We start from the raw sequence: 27,712 nt of genomic DNA on the forward strand, positions 1-27,712 counted from the left end.
TCACCTCTGCTGTTCATATACTGGGTAGGCTAATGTGACATTGAGAAAGTCATTGTGCTGCACGAGTGATGTGTGTTGACAATGTAGCACCAGTTCTTTGAGCGAGTTGTACAAGTTACATGGCTCTGCAAATCCATACCCAGTAGGTGTTTTGTTTATCACACAGTGCTTTACTTCTCCATCCACCCTAAAGAGGGGAAAAACAAAACCAAAACAACCAGTTTTTACTTTGTCAGTACAGTAGAGTTAAGCTAGAAAATATGGTACTAGCAATAAATCTTAAAAGTGCTAGTCACTACATAGAATTCCTGTCTTCTGTGGTAGGATAATGGTAAAAGCCTAGGTTTAACCCAGATTCCCAGATGTTGTGTTAGCTTAGGGAGGCAGGAGATAGGCAGGACTTAGCAGCTGCACATAAAAGGAGTGCATCCATGCTCTGGTTTCCCTTCTCCATGAGGCTGATCTGTGGGAGTGGCACAGGTTTGAGCTGTGTAGGAAATGGAGCAGTAATAAGGATGGCCTCAGGACTTGGTCTGCTTCTAAGCCCGAAGATCCAATAGGATCCATGCATATGCTGTGGGGTTCCCACGGGACAACAGTCAAGTACTGAACGAGCTATATCCAGGCATGTCCAGGGGGTGATAATGGGGTGGTGATGAACTAGCCAAATCATAATACAGAACAAGGGCCTTGGCTATGAGACCAACAAGATACAGGGGAAGTTGAGGACCTCGGCTATGAGAAAAATAAGATATAGGGAAGTTGAAAAATAAGAAAGAATGCTACACCTGCAAGATATAACTTTTTAGCATAAGCCAATCAGAACTAATATAGAGGCGTGTGAACAAAGCATACTAACCAATCATAATAGAAGTGACACATACACGGAGCGTGTACAAAAATAGAATAGTATAAATGTACCCTCAATAGAATAGTATAAATGTACCCTCAGATACGAAAATAAACAAGATCTGCTTAACGATCATATTGGTCTGCGTGCATTTACTCCGTGCCCTCTCAAATTAACAGACTCATATGCAAGTGTCTATCTGCCCCTGGCTCAAAGTAGGTGCCTCAAATGTTGGTTACATCATTCACAAATTAGGGTACGTACACAACAGAGCAGGCATAGCAGCCTTGTTTGATGCTCTCTCGAACAAGGAATGTTCCATCTTGCTTTCCCCGCAGCAATTTTCAGCTTGACTTTTATTGATATTTCCCACATTCCACGTTCTCTCATCATGATGTGGCAAATCCTCATCATCTACCATAGAGTACTGGCTGTTGAAATAGGACAAAATGTGTTTGTGAAACACATTGCAGAGCAAAATCCATGAATCAAGTAGTCCTCCTTTCATATTACTTAAAAAAAAAAAAAAACAAAAAAAGTCAGTGGTTAGTAGGATGCCTCCCTGGTAAAACTAGTGATGTAAACCATGTAATACTGCAACATTTCGACCACTGAATAAAAATAAAATATAAGTTATGGTCCTTGTTTCTTTTAAAAACACTCATGTTAATCTGAAGAAGGATATAAAAGGATGCTGTTATCTTTCAGAATGTGCTGTGAGCACTTCAGTACTTCAACCGTACTCACTGTTTTGGTAAATAGCAAGCCCAACAAAATCAATACCCTCCGAGTCATCTTTATTTCCAAAGATCAGAACACTTGGTCAGCAGTGAAAAATCATGCAATGTATCCACTACAGCTGCTGCTTGGAAAAGCTATGAGCAGTTGTATAGGTAGACAGGTTAATTATTCATAGGGGAGATGGCTTTGTGGAAAGGGTAGAATAGTACAGTGCTGTCTTTCCTTATAACCAGATTATGAGAAGAGCATATAATATAGGGCCTTCTCTATCAAAACAGCCATCAACTATAAAGTTGATTCAGAGTTAAATAGAACCCTCTGAGGTAAAGCCCACCATGAAAGAAGATGTCTGGTTCAGCTGTGTGGACACCACTTTGATATTCTGCAGTTCCAGAGCTCCCCACTTGCCCAGCAGCCTGCACCAGTGGGCCCTGCCTCTCCTGCTCAGCTTGCAATCAGTCTGTGTTTGGCTAATGTATTTATTCTTTCTGTAATAGGTTTTTAATCATTTTCCTTGCTCTAAGAAAACATGACTTTTCACTCATCCACAGTTGTGTCTTTCTGAAGATTCTCAAAGTAGTCTACAGGAAAAATCCGCAATCTCACGCAGAACACACAGAATTCAATTTTGCAGAAAGAAGGGTGCTTTTGTTTCAGATGACACTCTCTAGCTCCCTTATCCCATCGTACTCCTTTGTCCTTCAAGATATTCAAATGCATTCAGCAGTGGCTCTATTTTCAACCAGCACCTAGAGAAAGGGATTCCTATTTTTACTGCTGCTCATTATACTGTGTTTTTTTTTTTTTTTTTTTTTCTGCTTTACAACTTTAGAAAAAAGTCACATTCTGAAAGTTTAATTTTTCAGCAGAAACCTGAGCATTTACCAGACTCGCTGGCAAGGAGAGTCACAGAGTGAGAGAAAAGAAAAATTTTCTTTAAACAGTTCCACTTACTGTTTGATGCTATGTTAAAACCATGACCTGGCATTATTCTTTGTCTACTGTTTAACTGATGGGAGTACCACTGGAAACAGGTGTCTACATATTCTCCATCATATTATCTTTGAGCTGTGCTAAGGCTGAGTGAACAACATGGCTTTAAAAACGTGTATGCCATTTTTATCCCCTGCTTCTACCAACGCAGCCCACAGCAGAGATGCACAATTTCCAGGATAACAGTAGGAGACTCAGTAAACCAAGCCAAATTAAAACAGACCACTAAACGTGGACAAAGCTAGAATGTAAATCCACATAACAGTCATTGTCAGCGTGCTGCTTTTGCTATGTGTTGAGCCAGGCAGTGTAAAAGGCATGCACGTGAAACTACATCAGCAGAAAATGTTGATATGAATATTACTTAGACAACTTTGTTTTTCTATTTGTTCATTGTTCACTTTCTATTTTTCTGTTTTTCTATTTGTTCACTGTTACTACACTTTTGATATTATTTTGTGGCTTGCTTTTGTTTAAATTTAGCCTACATTTGCACCACCTGGGTGCTTTTTGCTTTTTTCCCGGGAATGAAGTGAAACATATTCAGTAGCCAAGCCCCAGTCAGAATCTATACTAAACTGAACTGCTGAAATGACAGAATACTATCCTGCCATTTCCCAGAAAAATTAACCAGATCACACAACCAGAGGAGGACCATTCTTCAGTATACACAATTTTATCATCTCCAAAAGCAATGTGATATATTGATGTGGGTACCACTATACTAGATAGCACCATGGTACCAATGCTTGAAGTTTGGAAACAGCCTACCCATGCCTAAGAGACCTTCTGAACAATTTATCTATCCATATAACATCTCTACAAGATACTAATGTCTTATGATCTACATTTTGCTGGTAAGAATAAAGACACGGGTTAAATTCCAGTGCTTTGCTACAGTAATTTGATTATGCGCTTCCCTGAATAATGGCAGAGTAGCGTGTGAGACAGTCTTTTCTAATACTTGCATTACACAGGCTGCCACGCGTTAACAGTGTGCATTGTTACAGGAGAGCTAGGCTTGAGATTTCCTCTGTGCGTGGTGGTGCAGACCCCCTCGCACCACCAGGCTGCATGATAATGTCAGGATGGACCAGCCAACATTAATCAGGGAACACTGAATGGGCTGAGTCAAACAGGCACTCTCTGATCCTGCCTGCAGATGCAGTGGGCAGTCTGAGGCAATCTGGCACTCCCTGATCCTGCTTGCTCAAGACAACCTGGTACCTCCCCATCCTTGGCACAAGTACAGTGAGTTAGTACGATTAGGCACCCCTTAACCGCACCAGCAACTCCTGTTGCCCAGGAAACGGACAAAAACAATGAGCTAGGACGATTTGGCACTCCCACAGAATCACAGAATGGTTAGGGTTGGAAGGGACCTCTGGAGATCATCTAGTCCAACCCCCTGCCAAAGCACATTCCCCTAGAGCACATTGCACAGGGTTGTGCCCAGGTGGGTTCTGAATATCTCCAGAGAAGGAGACTCCACAACCTTCCCCTTGGCAGCCTGCTCCCGACTCCTGTTGGCTGAAAAACGTACCCAAACTCCTCCTGCACTGGACCATCTCCTGCTCTGAACGGTGCCAAGACTGCCTGACAAGAATTATGTCCAGCTCAAAAAAAAAGTACTGACCAAAGTCAATCACCTTGCAATCTTATAAATACTGATCCTGAGTGAGGCCCCTTGAGATCTCTGAGGCCTTGCAGCAGGCTATGACCCTGGATCTCCTTGAATTGAAACACCTCTCAGGGTCACTTCTGCGACATCCAGGCTTGACTCGTGTCACGGTTTAAAGCTGGGCTGGCTATTAAACCTGCGGCAGATGCTCTCTGTTAACCCTCCCCCCCCACCCGAAGGGAAAGGGAAAGGGAAAAGGGAGAGAGACTTACGGGTTGGAAAGTTAAAACAGTTTTAATAAACCTATAATAATGAAAAAGAGTATAATAATAATATTGGAATAATCAAATATATACAAATATATATACAAAACCAAGATCGAGCTCCCCCGATGTCGGCAACGTCACCACCGGCACTGCAGGGCAGGCTCCGGGAAGGCCCAGGCTGGGCCTAGCGACGGTCGAGAGCTGGATTCAGGGATGCACAGATCGGGATCGGGGGCAGCAGGAAAACAGTCAGAGTCCTCCTTGGACACCGGCCATAGCAGAAAAGAGACCGAGACCCTCGTGATCCCCCCGCTTTATACCGAGAATGACGTGTATGGGATGGAATACCCTCGTTGGTCAATTTTGGGTCACCTGCCCTGTCTGCTCCCCCCTGTAGCTGCGACCCCCCTTCGGCTCTTCACTCATAAGCAGTGAGGAATTCAGCAGTGACCTTGGTTTCTCTAAGACTAAGTACAGCAAGAGCCTTACTGCACAACATCCCTACCAGTGCCTCACTGATAACTACAAACTTCGAGCGTTATCAGTCCTGGAAGCGGACACTGTCTGCAAAACATGTAGTTAGTTTCAGAAAGTGCAGTTACTTAGAGGAGACTTAGCTGAAAGTAAAAATCACTGAAAGGAAAATCAGCCTGGTTTAGGCCAAACCAGGACACTCGTGAGATAATTTAACCTGTCCGCCAATAGATGCCGACAAAGGGAAAGAGTAATTCACTATTATTGGGTTTTTAAATATAGTGAGTAATTCACTATATTTTGATTTCGTAAAACTTTCAAAGATTATTGGATTCCAAAATTTATGATCTGCAGAAAAGGAAATATCTTAAAATATAGGTTAACCTCTATATCTATCTCTTTCTATATCTCTGTGGGCGTATGCATATGCATATACGCAACTTGATTTAAGTAACTTTTTGAATCTTTAACTAAATCACTGTATCAATTATAATAGATTGATGATTATTAATTGGTTAAGTATTGTTAGAGAATCATAATCTAATCTTGTGATATACCATAATAGTGTTAAACCTTAATTGCTGCTATCCCAAAGTTACACAAAGCACATAGAATCAATATTGAAATCCCTGTACCCGATTCCTTTAGACATAAACTGTTGATCAAGTCTGGGACTAGGATTGGATCCAGCCGCACCTAGACTCCTCTCTGAGGAGGAGTTTAGAAAGCAAGGGGGTCCTTTCTGAACCTCGTGACTCAATGGGAGGGTCTTCCTTATTCTTTTCCCTTTTCCATCTACTCCTGCACACTCCCAACCTCTGTATAAACCATTCTAGCCCAATTCTGCCCTAGTTGCTCCTTTGTAGAAAGGAACAGAGTGAACTTTGCCATTTGAACTTTGTTAAGTCACGCTTTTACAAATTCTCATTAAAATCACTTCTGCTAATATCTTTGGTGGTGATTCTTTAGGCGACCTAAAACCTTCCACTCTCCCCCGTGACAGTGTGGTCCTGAAATTAAATATGCTTTATCTCACTTTTGTGTAAGATTACTTGAAATACCAGTAATATTTAAATCTCTTAATACTCACTCTTCTGTATTTTCATTTCCAAGCCATTCATTTAGCTTCTTTTGCCGAACACCTTTTTGAGTCAGCCACCTGGACAATAATTGCAAATAAAATTGTTAGTCACAGAAGTTAGATGCCAATAAAAAAAAATCCCAAACTTCTAAAACCAGTTTTGTTAATTAATAATGATCCTCACATCAAGTACTGATCTCTTGTCTTCCACAGCTGTATGAGGTCTGGCTTAATGCTGTTCATACGCTTGTCTATCTCTCTATATTCAGCTGCTTGCTTCTTTAAATCCTCTTCTAATCTACGCCTGCTGTCCACAATTTCACTTATTTGAGACTTCAGTTTTTCATAGTTGTGCATAATTCTGAAAGGAATAATGTGGTACATTATACTCGAAGTTTTATTCATGACTTTACATCTGCTATTTTCTCATGTAGACATTTAAGAGAACAGATTATTTCTCTAGATGTAGGTACATGTTTTGCAAGTTCTACCCCATTTGAGGCTTGCTGTGCTTACAACTGAACAACTTTAAATTTGCCAACTTGCTTTAGTTTTAGGCAGATCTATATTTAGCATTGTTTCTTCAAAATCATACAATCAGAAATAAAAACACTGACCTTAGTATTTTTTTTATTTCCTTCCCATTTAAATTTTTCAATGTATTCCTTACTGTATCTTTCTTACATCTGGCACTGCTCTTCAAATATTTTTCTTGTTTCATTAAATGCTTCAATAGCTGTTCTTTTCATTTGAATTTCCTGTAAATAAAATCACTATTACATTTGCTATCAAACAGAGAGAATGATTTATTGGCTTGTATCACAGAAACACAGTATGTTGTAAAAGAATGAACAGAAGAACACAAATTTGGTGGCCTTCTATGATGGGGTTACAGCGTTGACTGATAATGGAAGAGTGACTGATGTCATCTACCTGGACTTGTGCAAAGGATTTGATACTATCCCGCATGACATCCTTGTCTAAATTGGAGAGACATGGACTTGACAGATGGACCACTCCGTGGATAAGGAATTGGCTGGATGGTAACACTCAAAGAGTTGCCGTCAATGACTCAATGTCCAAGTGGAGACCAGTGGTGTTCCTCAGGGGTCGGTATTGGGACCAATCCTGTTTAACATCTTTCTTGGTGACATGGACAGTGGGATTGAGTGTGCCCTCAGCAAGTTTGCTGATGACACCAAGCTGTGCGGTGCAGTCAACACACTGGAAGGAAGGGATGCCTTCCAGAGGGACCTTGACAGGCTTGAGAGCTGGGCCTGTGCGAACCGCATGAAGTTCAACAAGGCCAAGTGCAAGGTCCTGCATGTGGGTCGGGTCAATCCCAAGCACAAATACAGGTTGGGCAGAGAATGGATTGAGAGCAGCCCTGAGGAGGAGGACTTGGGGGTGATGGTTGATGAGAAGCTCAACATGAGCCGGCAATGTGCGCTTGCAGCCCAGAAGGCCAACCGTATCCTGGGCTGCATCAAAAGCAGCATGGCCAGCAGGTCGAGGGAGGTGGTTCTGCCCCCCTACTCCGCTCTTGTGAGACCCCACCTGGAGTACTGCGTCCAGCTCTGGGGCCCCCAACATAAGGAGGACATGGAGCTGTTGGAGCAAGTCCAGAGGAGGGCCACGAAGATGATCAGAGGGGCTGGAGCACCTCTCCTATGAGGACAGGCTGAGAGAGTTGGGGCTGTTCAGCCTGGAGAAGAGAAGGCTGGAGAAGACCTTATAGCAGCCTTCCAGTACCTGAAGGGGGCCTACAGGAAAGCTGGAGAGGGACTTTTTACAAGGGCATGCAGTGATAGGACGAGGGGTAATGGTTTTAAACTGAAAGAGGGTAGATTTAGATATTAGGAAGAAATTCTTTACTGTGAGGGTGGTGAGACACTGGAACATGTTGCCCAGAGAAGTTGTGGATGCCCCCTCCCTGGAAGTGTTCAAGGCCAAGTTGGATGGGGCTTTGAGCAACCTGGTTTAGTGGAAAGCTGTCCCTGCCTTTCCTGTCTAGTGGAAAGGCATACCCCCACGGCAGGGGGGTTGGAGCTAGATGATCTTTAAGGTCCCTTCCAACCCAAACCATTCTATGATGATTCTATGACTTCAATATCCCTTTACCAGAACACACTATGTCTGCAGAGCCTTACAAAACAGAGAAAACAGGCCTGTACAAAAGGCTACCATTATGAGGCTTTCCACAATGAGGTTTTCCAAGAAAGAAAAACTGCTAGACAAAGAGCTAGCTACAATCTTTGTTTTGTATAAATAATTTGTTTGTGATGATTAAAGCCTTATGGCAATGCACTTTGCCCTTTGTACCAACTAATGTCCTTAGAAGTACATCTGTATTTCTGAAATAAAGGTATACGATATTGGGCTGGACAGGCCTCAAGAGGTCATCTAGTTTATCCCTCCTGCACCTACATATCTAGTTGATAGCTACATATTTTAAGTTCAAGTTGCCTGCACTCCTCCACCTTTCTTCAGTTATTTTGAGGTGTATTTCCTGAACATTTTAAGAAGCAGTCTTGATTCTGGGGCTGTAAAACAGCACTAATTCACTGGCACTTCAGGACTTATCTAATAGTTTATTAAGATGTAAGAAGGATAGAGGCAGCTTTTCATTCTTGCACTGTATCTACACATGTCATCACTCCACCCAGCATAGGTGAAACCAGACCCTTAAAAAAACTAGTAATAAAATACAATGCTTCCCTGCAGATGTGTCTTGAAAAGCTTAACTCAACTTGATGAGTTCAGTATGCAGAAGTGTTGGTAAATCAAGACAGTTCTGTGCTTGCTTTGGATGCAGGTGGCAGACTTGAGTACAGGGTTAGGTTACAGGTGGTGACTATTCAAACATGAGTAAGCAATTTACTATACTGAGCAAGCACATCAGATATGTTTCCTCTTTTGGGCAATGGTAGTGGTGGTGGAAGGGAGAAGAATGGAGGAAGATGGGAGTATGAATTTACAGTAATATTCTTCTAAATCTACAGAAGTCTTCCACTCTGCCTTTGGTTTCAAATCTAGCTCACCTGAGATATTCTTGTGTAGTCTTCATAGAGTCTGTCATATTCTCGGCTTTTTTCTTGAAACTGGGTATTATATTCATGTAATTTCTTTCCCACTGCTTCAATGCTATCCTCTTTTACAACTTGATCCTGTGATGATGAGCAGAAGGAAAGATATTCTGTAAAGAAACACTTATATTGCACAGATTTTCAGGATAAAACTGCTTAAAAATGACCAAATAGTTACATGGTAAATGAGACTTTTATCAATATGGAGATATGATATACTACATGCATAATATGCAAATTAGAAATAAAATTAATGACAAAAAGCAATTTTGCATTGCATGTGTTCAGCTTTATACTGAAAAAATATTTCATCATTAATGATGGGATATTTATTAACAAGTTTATTTATTAATAATGTATCTGCAGTATTTAAAGTTTTAATTATTTATATGCAAATTGTGGAGTTGATTTTAAACAAACATCAATTTTTATACTCACTTTATTTTTTCAAATATTAACAGAGATGAAGTTCTTCATGATAAATGACTGAAGTAACTTCTCTGTATTTAAGTGTAACACAAAGAAAATGGACCAAATTACCTGCTGGTACTTAGATACTGGATACAGTAATTTTACATCCAGTTTAGGATTATACTGGGCTAGAGATTCATTCCGGTAGTGGTTTATTAGTTCAGCCACAGAGTTGAAAGTTAATGGGTCAGAAAAGCCATATTTCCCGTCTCGGTGAAATATTTTGATTAATTTGGTATTTCCTCCTTTCCTGCAAATGAAATTTGTTGAAAAGTTAGGCATATTTCAAATACTATTTCCTAAGGAGCACCATATTTTAAATGCAGATTCCACAATTTATATCTGTCTTAGGATATTCTATATCCAGTTCTTCCATATTCCAAACAGTATTGTACGTTTGTACGAGTTTCACTGAGTAAGCTCAGATACAAGAAAAGTGCCAGGCTCTCTTTGTAATGGTGTCTTGGAATTCATTTTAAAACCTATAAGGGGCTGCACTGTAACCTATTACATCATAATCCTCAGCCAATCATGTCAAAAGAATGTCACCAGACCATTCCTGTTTTATTATTTTGTTCTACATTAATCTTAAAACATTTTTAATTTCTGAAAGAATCTACATTTAGCAGAACTGCAATATACACCTGGTATTACAAAGGACTGAGTGAGCTCTCCTTGCCCACGTTCCCAGCTCATTTTCCTGACTTTGCCCCATGGTGCAGTCCAATCCTGGCAGGATGACAAAAGGCTGATATGCTGCAGCATATAGCTCTTACACACACATGCACGCAACAGGCACGCTCACACACAGGGCAGCTCCCTTTATAGGTAGGTCAGTCGCTTCTCTTTCATTCTCCTACTCAGATGCCTGAAGTTTACCATTCAAAAACCTATAAAAGGCTTGCAGACCTACTGTACATATTAAAGATGCAGAAGGGAAAAAGAGCATGACTTCATGTGTGTGTATGTGTATTTATTATACACACATACAGACATATATATCTCCACATAATGGAATATGGATTATGTTTTTAAACTGCACAGATTTCTATAATTTTAACATAATAGACACACAAGTCTGATATACTTGATATTATTATATAAAATGTGCTTACTGCAGAGATGCCTTCCCCCCTTACCATTTTGTAATAAAATACAATTCCAATCGATCTGGATTAACTCATTTTGAAATCTAAAAATCAAATATTGTAATCTTATATTCAGAAGAATTTCCTAAACCATGGAAGAAAGTCAAAACTGAGCAAGATCTTGAAAAATGATTTTGCTGAACATAAAAAGCCAATCTGTCAGGACACAACAAGACTTAGCCTGCCTTTTCATACTGTTTCTCTACCCTGTTCTCATTGAGATATTTATCAAGTTAATTGTTTTTAAAAGCAAGAGTCTTTGTCAGTGTCTTCTTCTTCACTTGACATTACATCATCAGTATTCTCCTACCATTTAGAAATAATCGTTCTTAACTCCCCTCCCATCAATGACTGTAACTCTCTCAGACCTCTTGGAAGAAACAGAATAGACTATTAATTCCAGAGCAGAATGCTATGTAAAGCAATTTGAATGCTTTATACTCGCTATAACCTATGGGGGCAGAAAACCAGACACCAAAAATAACCACAACAAAGAGTAGCTGTAGCAACTATCAGTGCCTACATCATAAGAAATCCTGGTGTGGCTCAAATGTGCTCCATCTCAACACTCATTAAAAAATTAACACAATTTATATCCTTCCCAAATATTTCACACACATCTACCTTCCCTCTGTGCTCCTCACCAGCTCACCCCCTTTAGACTACCATTAACATATAAGAACATGTCTGGAGTACCAACAGCTACCAAAAAACGCATGTCTTCATTTAGCCTGCACCCAGGGCTAAACAATAATAGTTTTTCTCTCACCCAATGTCCCTTCCCCAAACAAGGAAGAAAATTGGGAAAAAGAGGGAGACTAATGGGTTAAAATTAAACAGATTTAATAAAGTAAACCAATATAAATGATAACAGAGAACACACAAAAGTATACTCAGCTACAGTTGTAGCAGGTTCCAGGAATACCAATCATTGGCAATGAGGGAAAAAAAAGAAGACCAGAAGAGAAGAAAGCAAAAACAGCCCCACCTCTCCCCAGCAAGCCCTCCCTTTTATAGTGAACTTGATGTTAATGATATAGAATACACCTGTGGGCCAGCCTGGGTCAGCTGCCCTGCATTTAACTGCTGAGGGCCTTGATCACCATGGCTGGCCACAAACTGAAACCAAATCCCAATGAAACCAGGACAGCATGCTAGTTTGCTTTATATGTTAACAAGCTTAAATTCACTTTTGAAGTAGATTCTCCCCTCCCTGTTTAGGTAGACATGCTCCAAAGATTCCTTCTGTTTCTAGAATGAAATAGGATACTTAAAATCATCCCAGACACAAGTCCAAACACTGAACTTGGAGGTTTAGCCCACCTGCTACCCAAACAGCTGAGTTGCCAAGGCAATTGTAGGAAATCTTTATAACCTAATTTATATAAAGACTACATTGCTGCATTTAGGTCTCATGTGGGATCAGTAAGATTTTTTTATTCCATTGAATAAAGCCTTTCAGGAAAAATTACTTCTCCAAGGTTTCACTGGTGGCCAAATTCTGGACTGCCCACACTTGTATAATCAGGTTAGTGCTCAGTTCAGACTAGCCTAGCTTGCAGGCAAGAAAAGACAGGAGGTAGATAGGCAATTCCCCATATAACTTGGAGAGGTACTGAGGTATTTGACTTTCATTCATGTACCTTAAGACCATGAAAGCTCTACTTGATAATCAGTTATAGCAAAATACTTCCACAAGGTGATGAAGAAAACACACACAGAAATTCAATATCACTTACTTTGTAAATTATGCATCACAAATGCTCACCCTTGTAATACAGCCTGAAAATACAATCCAATAACCTGAGAAATTAATTGGTTTCCTCTTATAAAAATCTTGCTTAAAAAAACCCCAAAACTCCTTTTAAGAGGAAGCTTCTCTGAAGCAAGCAAAAAAAAATTCTGAAAAAGAGATTACTCTGCTTTCTAACCAAAAAGTTCCATAAAAAAGCGGTAACATGCAGTGAGAAAATCCAAGCCTTCTCTCTCTTCTTAAATGCTTAAAGCTTTGTGCTGTGCAGAAGGTATCCACTTACTCTGGTTCATCATTAAAAAGTGAATCTGACTTTAGTACTGTAAAAAAAAAACAAACCACCACCCCTTGGTAGCTTGCACATCTCTCAGATAAAGATCTGTTTCATTATTAACTTGGGCAAGTCTAAATATTTGCTGAGCATGGGATTTCAGGTGGGGGAGGGGGAGTCAGATTCAAAGTAAAAGTTGTCATTGGCTAACAATTGGCCAATGCAGGGCTTTCTCATTTTAGCTAAGTAAATGAGAAGACCATTGTAAGAGGCTCTGTCACTGGCTGCTGAGTGCAGTATTAAAGTTGAGAAAAGCACCATAAACAGCCAAATACAGGAAGTGGCTAACTGACTGATTGCAGAAAAAAAACCCAGAATCAAAATCTTCCTTGAAAAGAGCTGCATCTCAGAGCAGCCCTGTACAAGCAAAATAGCCTGCTTGCAAGCACAGCATCACCTCCTACACGCTCATGCTGGATCACAAATACAAGTGTTGCTTGAAGATCCTTAGCATGAAGCTGTGAGGCATTTTATCCATTTTCCATAAACTGAAAATAGTAGAAAAAAAACACCTGCCCGTATCCATGGTGTTTTCCAGTACGAAAGGGTTGCTGATTTCTTGGGCAGGCAAGCAGGAAAAGGGACTGTACAGAGAGGGAGCAGTTTAGGTTAAATATATTTTCCTTGCCTTAGTGTTTGGTGGAGATCAGACTTGCTAAAGGAACAGAACAGCAACTGAAGAGTCTGCTCCCCTTTGCCTACAGAGGTTAACTACTTTGCCAGCTATACTTTTACAAGGAAATAAATCCAAAATGAAAAGAGAAGCAAACCACAATATTTAATTCAGAGAAAGAAGAGAAGGGGGTTAATATTTTCCTCCTACTTGTTAGAAACAGTGAGAACTTCTAGTAGCTACGTTCCTTGAGATAAGCTCGTGCTCCCTACGGCAGTCAAACGGCATTGAAGTTTTCACCTCCCGAACACTCCACCTACCAAATCCTCCTATGCTACAAAATACCAAATCCATTTGTACCTCATAATGAAATCCCAAATATCTGCAGTACATTTTTTATGTTTTACAGTTTATTGATTAGCTTCACCTATAACAATCCCTTGCTTTTCTAGTTTTAGCCTTTGTCTACTTGAACAATTGTCAGTTCTATATATGATCTAAAGCAGCACAGTCATAAAGGTACAGCCTACTTCAAATGGAGAGAGTAACCCGCATTTCTGAACTAATGACAGTACACAGCAAGAGAAGAGGGAAAATCCAATTTCTGACAGTAACTGATATGCCTCCTATTTACTGTTAAAATTACAGAAGGGGTTGATAACACTTTTTGCTTTATAGGGACACAATACAGAAGCATATTCTCAAAGGAGATGAGATAACCCAAAACTGGTTCATTTAATTGTTTATAATTTTTAAAAACATAGGTACCCACACAGAGATAAAAGATAAGACTTTGTTCCCAAGTCCAATTCTTTTTTGGATTCCAGTGCCTTGTGCAAAAATGAGTTCCTAATCATCTTGCAGAAGGGAATCATGTGTCTTGTAAAAAAAAAAAAAAAACAATATGCACACACCTGCATTTTCATACAATTGCCCCATCTTAACTTTTATTTAAATTTAAATTTCAAAACTTTGAGTGGTGCCCACTGAATCTATAGATTTGTATTTGCAGAAAGTTAGCAGCCTATGACTTTTTGCAGTCATACTCACAGTGGTGTTCTATCTATAAAGCAATTTTTTTCTAAAAATAGATGTACGAAGCAGGAAGAGAACTGATCAGGTTCGACAGGCTTGCACGTGTGTTACACATACTTACATACAAATACACACATACACATATTAATCTGTAAAAAATTATAATATAATATTATACATATTTCAGTTTTACCAAATACTTTCAATTAGGTATTGAGAAACAAAGCATACACTACTGTCAAAATCTAAAGCAAGAATACAGCATTGCTAGGTATGGTGATTAAAGTATTTTGCTCTCCGTTAAATCAGATATAAAGCCTGATTTTTATTAGCTTAGAAGGGGAGGGAGCCCTCTGCCGGTTGAGGCATGGATGCGCAACATCCCGTGTGACATCAGTTCTCCCCGGGACAGACTGCCTTCTGCATGCGCCAAACCACGCTCAGTGCTGCCAACAGTCCAGCCAAGCCCATGACACGAGGCAGAAAATCCTGACAAGGGACAGCGTTTTTACATATTTGGCTGTGTCCCCAAGACACTACCGACAGGACTGCGGGCTGAGCCTGACCACAACAGTCCAGGGGAGCTTTGTGACCAATTTCAAGAGGAACAGGATCAGCTTTTACACTCTCCTGCTCTGGTTGTTATGCCACCAAGCTTGCTAATATTGTGTTCAGCTAAAAGCAAAGTGTCTGCATCTTGGCAATATTGCCAGAACTCTCGCCCCATCCCCAGCAAGGGAGCAGTTATGTGTAAAGCAGTCTCATTACCTCACTTATTCTTGTCAATGACCCTGTGAGTAGTAAAACCTACCTCTTCATGCTTAAAACTGCAATATTTCACATTTACAATGTTATTTACAAGCCTGGGAAACGGGAATAAACTGGGACAGACAGTTTAGACAAAGTAGCTCAGCCTGAGTTAGCGTGCAGGCCATTAGAGGCTTCAAAAAGGGCAAGAAGGAGGACCCGGGTAACTATAGACCGGTCAGCCTCACCTCCATCCCCGGAAAGGTGATGGAACAACTTGTCCTTGGTGCTGTCTCTAGGCACAACAAGGATAGGGGGATCATTAGGGGCACTCAGCATGGCTTCACCAAGGGGAAGTCATGCTCAACCAACTTGATAGCCTTTTATGAGGACATAACCCGGTGGATAGATGATGGTAAAGCTGTGGATGTGGTCTATCTTGATTTCAGTAAAGCGTTTGACACGGTCTCCCACAGCATCCTCGCAGCTAAACTGAGGAAGTGTGGTCTGGATGATCGGGTAGTGAGATGGATTGTGAACTGGCTGAAGGAAAGAAGCCAGAGAGTGGTGGTCAATGGGACAGAGTCCAGCTGGAGGCCTGTGTCTAGCGGAGTCCCTCAAGGGTCGGTACTGGGACCAGTACTATTCAATATATTCATTAATGACTTGGATGAGGGAATAGAGTGCACTGTCAGCAAGTTCGCTGATGACACCAAACTGGGAGGAGTGGCTGACACACCGGAAGGCTGCGCAGCCATTCAGAGGGACCTGGACAGGCTGGAGAGTTGGGCGGGGAGAAACTTAATGAAATATAACAAGGGCAAGTGTAGAGTCCTGCATCTGGGCAAGAACAACCCCATGTATGAGTACAAGTTGGGGACAGACCTGTTGGAGAGCAGCGTAGGGGAAAGGGACCTGGGGGTCCTAGTGGACAGCAGGATGACCATGAGCCAGCAGTGTGCCCTTGTGGCCAAGAAGGCCAATGGCATCCTGGGGTGTATTAGAAGGGGTGTGGTTAGCAGGTCAAGAGAGGTTCTCCTCCCCCTCTACTCTGCCCTGGTGAGGCCGCATCTGGAATATTGTGTCCAGTTCTGGGCCCCTCAGTTCAAGAAGGACAGGGAACTGCTAGAGAGAGTCCAGCGCAGAGCCACGAAGATGATTAAGGGGGTGGAACATCTCCCTTATGAGGAGAGGCTGAGGGAGCTGGGTCTCTTTAGCTTAGAGAAGAGGAGACTGAGGGGTGACCTCATTAATGTTTATAAATATGTAAAGGGCAAGTGTCATGAGGATGGAGCCAGGCTCTTCTCAGTGACATCCCTTGACAGGACAAGGGGCAATGGGTGCAAGCTGGAACACAGGAGGTTCCACATAAATATGAGGAAAAACTTCTTTACGGTGAGGGTGACCGAACACTGGAACAGGCTGCCCAGAGAGGTTGTGGAGTCTCCTTCTCTGGAGACATTCAAAACCCGCCTGGACGCGTTCCTGTGTGATATGGGCTAGGTAATCCTGCTCCGGCAGGGGGATTGGACTAGATGATCTTTCGAGGTCCCTTCCAATCCCTAACATTCTGTGATTCTGTGATTCTATCCATACAGGACAGCAGCTCCTTCCAGCCACTGCAATAGCTCTTCCTCTGCTCCTCTTTTCATTCCTGCGATAAGACACACCTTGATCTCGCACACCCAAAGCCACTCCACGCTCCTCAACACACCTCCACCCCAAGAGGACTCCCATCTCCCTGAGAGTTCTCCCCAAAACAACCCTCCTAACTCTCCTATCGCACCACTTTCCTCTGTACAACATGCCCTCCTCCCAGCTCAGCCAAACCAACCGCATCACCCCAAGCAGCCACCGGGCCCCATGGACAGCTGCAGGACCTGCATCCAGTGCAAGCCTGCTTCAGACAGAAAAACCAAGACCCTTTACGATCCTCAAAAATGAACTGAAAAAAACATCCAGTCTTCTATACCTACAAACATAGCCCATTTTTCAATATATTACCTCTAAAAGCATATGTGTCTTCACATCTCTATGTCGTGTGAGATTCTATCTGCGAGACATAAGCAGCACTGTTAGCTATAATCTGTTATAACTAAGATACTTTCTGCTAATACTGCTGTTTTGAATAGCATATTTAGAGACATGCACTTTGTTTCTGAATGTAAAATCAACGTTACTTTTTAAAGCCTGTGTTCATCAAGTTGGGGTGTTAAAACTGGATGCTAAATCATCTAGTTTGCCCAGTGACACTTATCACCTTTCAGACATCCCACTGATAAACACAAAGAATAAGACAGGAATGAGAAAATGGATCTGGTTACCAATTATTCAAAACACCAAACATTTCTCTAATCTTACTTCTGCAACATTACTTTGTCTTGATGTACTACACACATAAGCACAACAGGTATTTTACCTTTAGTACTTTAGCTTTTGTGAAGGGCTAAGCATTATTCTAATTCACAAACAAAAATGCAGTTTGCTGTTGAACACTGTGACAGAGAAAAAAAAAACAGTCCAGAGTTGTGATTAAAAAATAAATAAATAAAAAAATAGAAATCAAGTAATGGCCTAACAGTAACTCCTGTTTTTGTGCTATGGTGGGCTGTACATCACTCTAGCTGTAAGATGTCCAATTTAAGATATTAAGGTATACGGCCCAATTCCATAATTTCTATTGCTTTGAGGCAAGAAGGATAATTAGTGGGTGATGTGATAAGAAAAAACACCACAGTTGTGCAAAGATCTCCTCCCTATTCAGATCAGTTATCTTCAACCCTGCATTTAATGTATCTACATACTGTGTAAGATAGATACCACTAAAATTTCATGCACAGCTCATTTTAGACAGAATGTTTTCATCCAGGCTTGAGAATAACAGAAAGAAAAAAGAAAGGAGGAAGCTATCACTTCAGCCGGTGAAAAAGAAACGAAACCTGGCAGCATTGGCTTACCTGTTATCACTTAGTTGTCATTACATGATTTTCAACAAGCAAGATTCTTTCTGTTTAAAACCTCTTAACTTCTGAACTTTAAAAATTCTATTATAGACTGTCATTCTCAGAACACTTATATGACTAATAAGTTATCTTTTCTAGGTATCTTCCTTTATTATAATGTCTCTAAACATTTTTTAATGAAAACTCAAGCCACTACAACCAATAATCTTGAAGATGATAATTTTGAAAAATACATCTTCGAGTCTTCTATGAGAACTATAAAAACACAGCACTTCAGATGATCAGGTCACTGAATGATTTTGGTGCTGAAAACAGACTTGTGTTCTAATCCTGTAAACTTACATAACATTCTATTAAGACTCAACTTTTGAAAATTATTCAAGCACTTTACAGGCCTAAGAGCAGAGGCTAGCTAACCATAGACTACATAAAGCTTGAAAAATTGTATCTGAGTTTTTTTTCAGCATATTAATAGATGTACAAATGTTCTACTAAAAAAACATTCCATTGACTTTGAAATGCACAGAGGAGTTCTATTTTTGTAACAGATCATATGGAAAATCCCAGGAGGACCCTCAAAATAAACTACTGCATTACAAAAAATTAATTCAGAAGCAATATTAAAAACAAGTAGCTGTTAGATTATAATTATTAATGTAGTGTCAAACCCTATAAATCTGATGAATACAGTCACATTTCTTCAAGTGCCCTAATGATAATCTCATGATGACTAGACTCCTTGTCCTCATTAGTAGTTCTAACATCAACACCTTTCACTTTTATACTTTCCTCATATGAAGCAACTCAGGACTATACGCAATCAAGTGATCTCTTAAGTACAAGTAGTCATTAAAAGTTTGGACTCTCCTGGTTGTTATGAAACATTAGGAAGAAAAATACACAGTGGTTCTGGAAATGACTCCTTAACTATTTTGACAAAATTGAATGAAACCAAATAGGTATAAACTAGCTGAAAATACATGTACGCTAAATGTTAGGGAAAGGTTCCTAACTAATAGAGCTGGCAAGGTTGGAAAAGCCTCCCAATCAAAGCAGTAAGAATAAAAATCTTAGCCATTTTAAATTAATCTTCATTAGTTGATGAAGGGGATTATACAATGCGCCTACCTGAAATACGAGACATAAGGCATTTCTCTGCTGCTGTTTTTCTGCTGCTGTGTTCTAGCTCTTCAAATCTTAAGCAGCCCTACAAATCCTACTGCCATGAACTTTACCTCGAGAGGCGGGAGAGCTATAGCCTGCCCAGTGTTCTGTTCATCATTGCCCTATCCTTTGTTTGGATATTCTCTGTTACTAAGCTGTAAAAGCTAATATCTAAAGTCCCCCTGCATTAATAATTTCTTTTTCACACAGTTAGCAACTCTGACTTGCTCCTACCAAATATTTGATTTAAAACCAGGGATTTTTGCATAAATTAGAGGTGGGTTTTACTGTTTGTTGACTAAATTAGGTGCTAATTTACAGAATCAAAACAAGTGTAATCTAACTTTCTTGAGTGGGGTGTTAATATTTTTCCGTATCGTTTATTGATATTGCTTAAGAAATCTTTTGAGTCTCTGGATTAAAAAAAGCATATAAGTAAAGAAAGGGGGAAATCTTACTTTCTTCAGATGATCTCTATGGGGTACTGTATTTCTAAGAAAATTTGCCTGGAAGTAGAGTGAGAATTAAATAAAATCTCCAGAATATCACCACCACCACAACCACCACCATATGATATGTATTCTATTGGTTTACAGGTCTTATAAGTTCACAAATTCCTATTCACTGTTTTCTGAAAAAGAAATGAAAGTCCTAAGGCTGTACAAACTACAGGTACTAAAATGATTTTAATGAAAAATACAATTTCTTACAAAAAAAATTTCCTGGTTTGGCCTAAAACAGAACCAATTTTCCTTTCAGTGATTTTTACTTTCAGCTAAGCTGCTTCTAAGTAACTGCACTTTCTGAAACTAAGTGCATGTTTTGCAGACAGTGTCTGCTTCTAGGACTGAGAATACTCAAAGTTTATAGTTATTACTGAGGTAACGGTAGGTATAATATGCAGAAAGGCTCTTGCTTAGACTTATTCCTAGAGAAACCAAGGTCACTGATAAATTCCTCACCAATTACAAGTGAAGAGCCGCAGAAGGGTCGCACGTCCAGGAAGGAGCGGACAGGACAGGTGACCCAAAATTGACCAACAAAGGTATTCCATCCTATACACGTCATTCTCAGTATAAAGCTGAGGGATCACAAGGGTCTCGCTCTTTTCTGCTATGGCCAGCGTCCGAAGAGGACTCTGTCCATCTTTCTCCTGCTCCCGATCCCAATCCGTGCGCTCCTGAATCAATTTCCTGTCCATCGCTGAGCCCAGCCTGGGCCTTCCCAGAGCCTGCCCTGCAGTGCTGGTGGTGACGTGACCATCATCGGGGGAGCTCGATCTTGGTTTTGTATATATTTGTATATATGTAATTATTTCCATTATTATTATTATTATACTCTTTTTCATTATTACAGTTTATTAAAACTGTTTTAACTTTCCAACCTGTAAGTCTCTCTCCCTTTTCTCTTTTCCTTCCCCTTCTGAAGGGGAAGGAGGGTTAATAGAGAGCATCTGCCATCGGTTTAATAGCCAGCCCAACTTTAAACCGTGACAAAAATGTTGCACACCACTATGGAACATATGAACAACTTCTACTTAGTTCTGTAATTCTGCACTTTTGCATTAAGTTTGATTAAAAAAGAAAAACAACATGCATTTACTGTCCTTAAGTTGAATTTTAATATTTAAGAAAACAACGGTATATAATTTTTTTAAGTAAAAATATTTTTACCTGGTACAGGCTGTCTCTCATTCCATTCACTTGTGATTAAAACCTCTAGGATTTTTATGTGGTGTTCAGTATTATCAGAGCTGCAAGAGATGAATTAGACAAGAACTAGGAAAAATGCAAAAGTTTACATTAGTATTATTCAAAAAACATTGGAAAAATTTATAACAATGCCCTCCACATTAGAAGTAAGGTCAGGAAGTTAATTAAACTTAATTTTGTATATAGCTAACCCATGTTTACAGTACAGAATATAATAAAGATGACCCACGTACCTTGCTATCTGGAATTTGAAAAGCAGAGGACTGAAAATTTCAGCCAGAAACCTTGCATTCAAGAGGTTTTTGCTGGAGGCTTGACAAAGTCTGAGGAAATGTTTGAGCAAATACTGGAGTGTGAGCCAATACTGGGGAGGTATAGTTGGAGATCTGATGAGTTTCTTCAGCAACTGAGCATATTCTTCTGAGCTCTGCACTTCTGCAAGCAAACAGATAAAAGGATCTTGATATCAGAACAGTAACATTCAACAAGTAAAATGAAACTATATATGACTCCTTTGGAAGCATGAATCTTACAGAAAAAAATAATAATTCTGTCCTTCATTAGTGCCGTAAGACTTGTTTCTTCTTTTGAAAAAAGTGAAATGCTCAGGGAAGAGTAAAGAACAAGTATTTAAAAGTCAAATGGAAACAGATATGCATTTTGGTAAAAAACACAATGTGTTCAGAGTGTACTGATAGAAGTCTGTCTTGTGTTTAGTGTCACACATGATTGGGTAATTCTGAAATGCACTAGATAATTCTCACAGGTGCTGTTCTAACTTTGAAGGTTACCAGTAACAATATCCTGTCCCGAGACATATAACAATATTTGGCCCATGTGCTGAAAGCCTATAATCTGTACTTGTTTGAAGTGACTATTGTAGATGATGAATCTTACATGCATATATTTGTCACTTCATAATCTGCAACTCCCAATCTACTGCAGAACATCATGACCTCTAATACATTTACTTTGTCAGCACTGATAAAAAGTTAAAAATTAGCTTTCTGAATACAGATAAATCCTTGATTGCCCCCACATTTTTTGTATAGTCATTCTACTTACTAAAATGAAGAGAACTGTGTTATTCCTTATATTTTCCATTATGTTTACCTAAATAGATAAGTAAATAATGCATGTCTAAATCTGAACTGAAACTGCTTTCATCAAAAGCAGTGAAGGTATATATTTTTTCTGAGATGATACCAGGTTGTGCAGAATCTTCCATGTTCTGTGGGTGACAGCTGGACCACTGGATATTCAGAATCCTAACAAAAGCTTTTTGTTTTGACATTTGAAATAATTTGATATTCAATACCTTGAGCTACAGAAATCATGTCACTGTAAACAGCTGCTGGAATGATGGGATTTGGCAGTTCCAGGAGATACCTCTTGAGAGCATCTGATAAAGTATGCACATCAAATGTCTCTAAATCCGACAGAGTGGCATCTAAAGGGAAAGAGCAACATACTTTTTAGACATTAGAAATTAGAAAAAATACATAGGCTCATGATATTAACACTTTATACCAAGCCAAAACTGCTAACTTATATCTGGTTTACAGGGAACAACTTGTAAGAAAGAATCTAAGACACCAAAACACATCTTTGAGATGAAGAACATACAGCACTCAACACCATGCCTAGGCCTTTGGCACCTGATGAACCACATAGCTTCCAAAGCTGTGTGGCCTTCTGTCATATACAGTGCAGGGCTGAAGTCAGAATAATGGTAGTGACTTGCTGTAAGTCGACAGTGTTATGTAACATCAGAGTGTTTTTAACAGGTCTTTGTTTTACCTGTAAATTTTTTGTGTAAGTAGTATTAATCAAGGCTTTGGACAAATGCAGCTTCTATTATGACTGAAAGCTTGATTAACAACTTGGGGCCCCAAGACTGTAGATATTTATGAGTTGAAACAAATATACACATGCAGAACTGGGTGCTTGGTGTTTTATGCAGCAGTGAGGATTTATCTTGTAAAACCTGGTATCCTTCCAGCATAGTTATGACTTAGGCTAAGGTTTGGGAGTGTCACATTGTGCTGGTTTTGGCTGGGACACAGTTAATTTTCTTCATAGTAGCTAGTATGGGGCTAGGACTACTTGTTAGCATTGGAGCAAGGAATATCAGCAGCAAAAATAAAGATAGGAAAATACAGAAATGCTTACTTAATGCAAGCAAGATTAGGTTTCCTCTTAAAACATGAAACCCATACAGTAAAGTCCTAAATGTTTACAGAAAGATCCACATTTGGTACAAGAATTTAGAGATATTAATGCTGACCAACTTTCTAGGCTAGTCAAGTCCCCTGTAAAATAACTCCTGAATTTATTTGGCCAGTTTAAACCAAATGAGAGAGAGAGAGAGAGGGAGAGGGAGAGAGAGAGAGACAGCCTGGGTCAGCTGCCCTGGCTTACTGCTCATGGCCTTGATCACCATACCACAGCTGGCCACAAACTGAAACAAAATGTAACAGAAAATTGATTCTGTAAATTTTATCCCCACAAAACCAGGACAGGCTGCTAGCACCATATGCATATCTCCTCTCCCTGCTTGCACTCATATACTCCTTCACTCCCATCACAATCAGCAGAGGACTCTTTTGATCTGAAGGAACAGACAACTCATAGTATCATCTCTTGTTCATGTTGTTAATATTTGCAATTACTAAAAATTGAGAGTGCTAATTCACAGTTTGAGTTTCTTTCCTTTGTCCCTTTGGCAACATGTCATGTAACCAGTTTCATTTTCTAGCCTTTGTATTTTTTGCTCTTCTATGCAAGTGGAAGTTCACATCCCACATTGCACCCCAGCTTGCAAAGGTGTGGTCAAGCACTCCTCCTACAATAGCTCCTGATCTCTCATAGTGCAACTGAGCGTTGCCATGCCAGTATATTCTGGTCTGAAGTTGAATAAGAGAGTACCAAAAAGAGAAGGAAGCATATTTCAGAAAAGTTGAACAAGTATGTGGTGTTAGTGTTGTAGCTGCATTTTACTGTCCAAAACCTGAGAACCTAGCCTACTGCAGCAACATCAATTTAATTTTCTCTTTCCCTTCCAGCATCAGCTCAGTAGCAGGCAGGGAATGTGGAGCTATTGCCTCTCCACTACTGGACCAAAAAAACGCATGCACAGAACTGTACATAAACAAATGGCCTTTTGTTTACAAAATATTAACCTGCAGCCTTACAGGAATAGTGTATCTTTACCTTGCTTCTGAACAAAACACCTTTTTTTTCTGTATAGCTAGATTTTTCAGTCCTTGAACAAGCAAGTTACCAACAAATGATTAAAATAATCATTCTTGGAAAAAGAACCATGCAGTGGAGCCATGAAAAAAAGACAACCTGTAAAAGTGAAAAATACCTTTCATATTAAGTGTAAAAGTTAGAAACCTTTTTTACTTATATTTGTCTTTTTAATATTATATTATTCAGAACCAGCTCATATATAAGCTGAGTAGGGGAGCAAAGAAAACAGGATCCACCTGACCACAAAATCTGTATAGTGCTTTAAGGAAGAGAACTGTACTTACCACATTCAAGAATTTGTCTTAATTCTGCTGAGCTGCTTGAGCCTTGTGCTCCATACAAAGTTGACCACTCCAGATCTTCAAAACAAAATCGATGGGATACATTAACATTCCAGTGCCTGTTGCCATGAAACAACATACTTCTGTTTTCTTCAAATACGTACTTACAGTATAAATGAGCAACATTCTCCCCAACATCCTCCTACCACCTACTACACTAAGGAACGTGATTGCTTTTTAAGGCTGTAAGACACCTCTTTGTACATGCAAACTGCTGGGTCTGCAGAAAGAGCTGGCCAAGGAAGACCAGAGATGCTGTCAGTCCCGCATATTCTGGACAACTCTCCATGGGCTGACTGTAGAAGGCCAGGACTAGGAAAGAGATTCACATAACCCAGGGAAGAAAACAGCTTGCAGGAGCAACATGGGAGCCAGATCTTCCTTTACACTCTACATACCAGCTGGAAACACCATGTCCTTCAGGTGGATAACAAGTGAGCAGTCTCAGTCATGATACCCCACAGGAATGAGATAGGGATATGACAAAATTTCTGACACATCCTAATTAGCTTTAAAGATTTAACTGAGACTTATAAGTTACAAACGTGCCTAACCTTTGGCACCCTATGCAGTCAACAGAGACAGAGTCCCTTCTATGGGACAGGTAACTCTTAGGCTGCCTTTGACTATCCGTAGAGCCCATAACCTCACAGTGTATGTAGGGTGAGTGTCACATCACTGATGTGAGAGAAAATGTCTGTATATGTCACATAATATGTCTGAGAATCCACTTGAATAAAAGACACCAATACAATGTTTTCAGATGAAAGATACTGTTTACTACTTCCCTACTTCAGAGAAAATACAGAATACACAAGGAAAGAGACCATACCCAAGGATGCAGAGCACCGACAATTTAACAGTATCAGTGGCATTTCCTGGAAGCAGCGTTTGCTTATGCAAACTGTTGCTAAACATTAGCCCTTCTTATTGATATTAGCAAGCTCCTACTCATTCAGGAAAGGCTTATGCTCTCTTAAAGTGTCACAGCACTATGTGAGAACCCATGTCCCCAAGGACAGCAGTCTGAGTCTGATCAGAATACCACTTTTCCTCTTGCTCCCAGGCTGTAAGGCCACTGAATGAGCAGGACCCACTGGGCTGCTGTTTACCTCACCAGAACTATGAAGGTAAAATCAGAGGAGAAGCCATGAAGAGAGATAAATGGCAAAAGAGGCAGGACATAGTAGAAGAAAGGGGAAAGCCTCAAAAGGATGGAGAAATATCAACATAGGAAAGCAGATAAAAAAAAAACACATAAAAATAACACTGGCTGGCTTAGCATACAGCTGCAATAAAGAACTGGCTCCTGAAGTATAAAAACAGTTCTTGTATCTTTTTCATATTTAATTCTTTTTTTTTTTCTGCTTTGGGGCAACACATTACTTGTTTGGCCTTGTATCCAATTCAATGTCATGATGGCATTTCCATAAGCAACTTAAGGTGCTCATCAGTTAGAAAAAACAAAGCAATACCAAACCCTTCTCCCTTACCTTTCAATAATACTTATATTAGTTGAGTTATTAAATGTCATTTGACATAAGCTTTAGTTTTGCTCCTACAGTCCAAGTAGCCTCTACTGAGCAGAAACCAACACAAGAAACCTTAAATGAGATTATTTTCATATCTGTTGAGTAATGTGATGCATGAGCAGCTCTAGGAAGGGGAGATGCCAGCTCTGGATCCGATTTTGCAGTCTTGGCTCACACAAGTAACAAAAAACCTTGGTAGATCGTTCTTCAGCCTACCTTTCTTTTCAATTGTCTCCACTATCTTGATGAGGATTGGTGGAGCAACATCAGGAGGTGCAAACTGCTCCGTAAGATCTGTAAATGAAAAAGCTGTAAAAGAAAAGAAGAAAAATAAGCTAAGCTACAGATAAATGCAATTTCTGTTTATAAAAGTCATGGCACATAATGCAACCAGTTAATTTTTAAGTACTGAAAAAATATCCCACTTGCCAGGCCTAATTAGAATACTCCGCAACTAATCAGAAAGCAGATAAAAACAATGACAATTGCATTTTTACAGCATTTTCTTTTAGCTAGTGCTAGAATCACCCTCCATATTACCTAGGAAAAGAAAACACAATAAAAGTTTGCAACCTATGGACGGTCAGAAATACAATGCAAGGATGAAAATTAAAAAATCTTTTGGCCTGAAAAATGTACATCCAGTGTGCTGGGAGTTGCTGATCCCCTGGGCAAAACACACTTACAAAGGCCTGAAATAGCAGCAGAAACAAGTATTTCATTGTATTGGGTTTGCGTGGCAAGGTTTTGGTAGCGGGGAGGCTACACGGGTGGCTAGTTCCAACCTGTTCCAGTGTCTCACCACCCTCACAGGAAAGAATTTCTTCCTAATATCTAATCTAAATCTACCCTCTTACAGTTTAAACCATTCCCCCTCGTCCTGTCATTACTTGCACTTGTAAAAAGTCCCTCTCCCACTTTCCTGTAGGCCCCCTTCAGGTACTGGAAGGCTGCTATAAGGCCTTCTCCAGCCTTCTCTTCTCCAGGCTGAACAGCCCCAACTCTCTCAGCCTGTCTTCATAGGAGAGGTGCTCCAGACCTCTGATCATCTTGGTGGCCCTCCTCTGGACTTGCTCCAACAGCTCCATGTCCTTCTTATGTTGGGGGCCCCAGAGCTGGACACAGTACTCCATGTGGGGTCTCACAAGAGCGGACTAAAGGGGCAGAACCACCTCCCTCGACCTGCTGGCCATGCTGCTTTTGATGCAGCCCAGGATACGGTTGGCCTTCTGGGCTGCAAGCGCACATTGCCGGCTCATGTTGAGCTTCTCATCAACCATCACCCCCAAGTCCTCCTCCTCAGGGCTGCTCTCAATCCATTCTCTGCCCAACCTGTATTTGTGCTTGGGATTGCCCTGACCCACATGCAGGACCTTGCACTTGGCCTCGTGGAACTTCATGCGGTTTGCACAGGCCCAGCTCTCAAGCCTGTCAAGGTCCCTCTGGATGGCATCCCTTCCCTCCAGTGTGTCGACTGCACCGCACAGCTTGGTGTCGTCGGCAAACTTGCTGAGGGCACACTCAATCCCACTGTC

At 40.3% G+C, this 27,712-nt stretch overlaps 1 protein-coding gene across 1 annotated transcript; it reads right to left on the reverse strand.

Annotated features, from left to right (window-relative positions):
- LOC137677091 (phosphatidylinositol 3-kinase regulatory subunit alpha-like) lies at positions 1-27,457 on the reverse strand. The gene is given in 15 exon segments (XM_068424277.1): positions 1-187; positions 1,115-1,190; positions 1,193-1,281; positions 6,036-6,104; positions 6,211-6,389; positions 6,644-6,784; positions 9,068-9,193; positions 9,653-9,833; positions 10,267-10,312; positions 21,011-21,090; positions 21,283-21,484; positions 22,368-22,499; positions 24,589-24,663; positions 26,394-26,486; positions 27,424-27,457. Coding segments are annotated over 15 exon segments (1,710 nt in total).
- Positions 27,458-27,712: the final 255 nt, after the last annotated feature.

This window comes from Nyctibius grandis (genome assembly GCF_013368605.1).
Source record: "Nyctibius grandis isolate bNycGra1 chromosome W unlocalized genomic scaffold, bNycGra1.pri SUPER_W_unloc_1, whole genome shotgun sequence".
Lineage (NCBI taxonomy): Eukaryota > Metazoa > Chordata > Aves > Nyctibiiformes > Nyctibiidae > Nyctibius > Nyctibius grandis.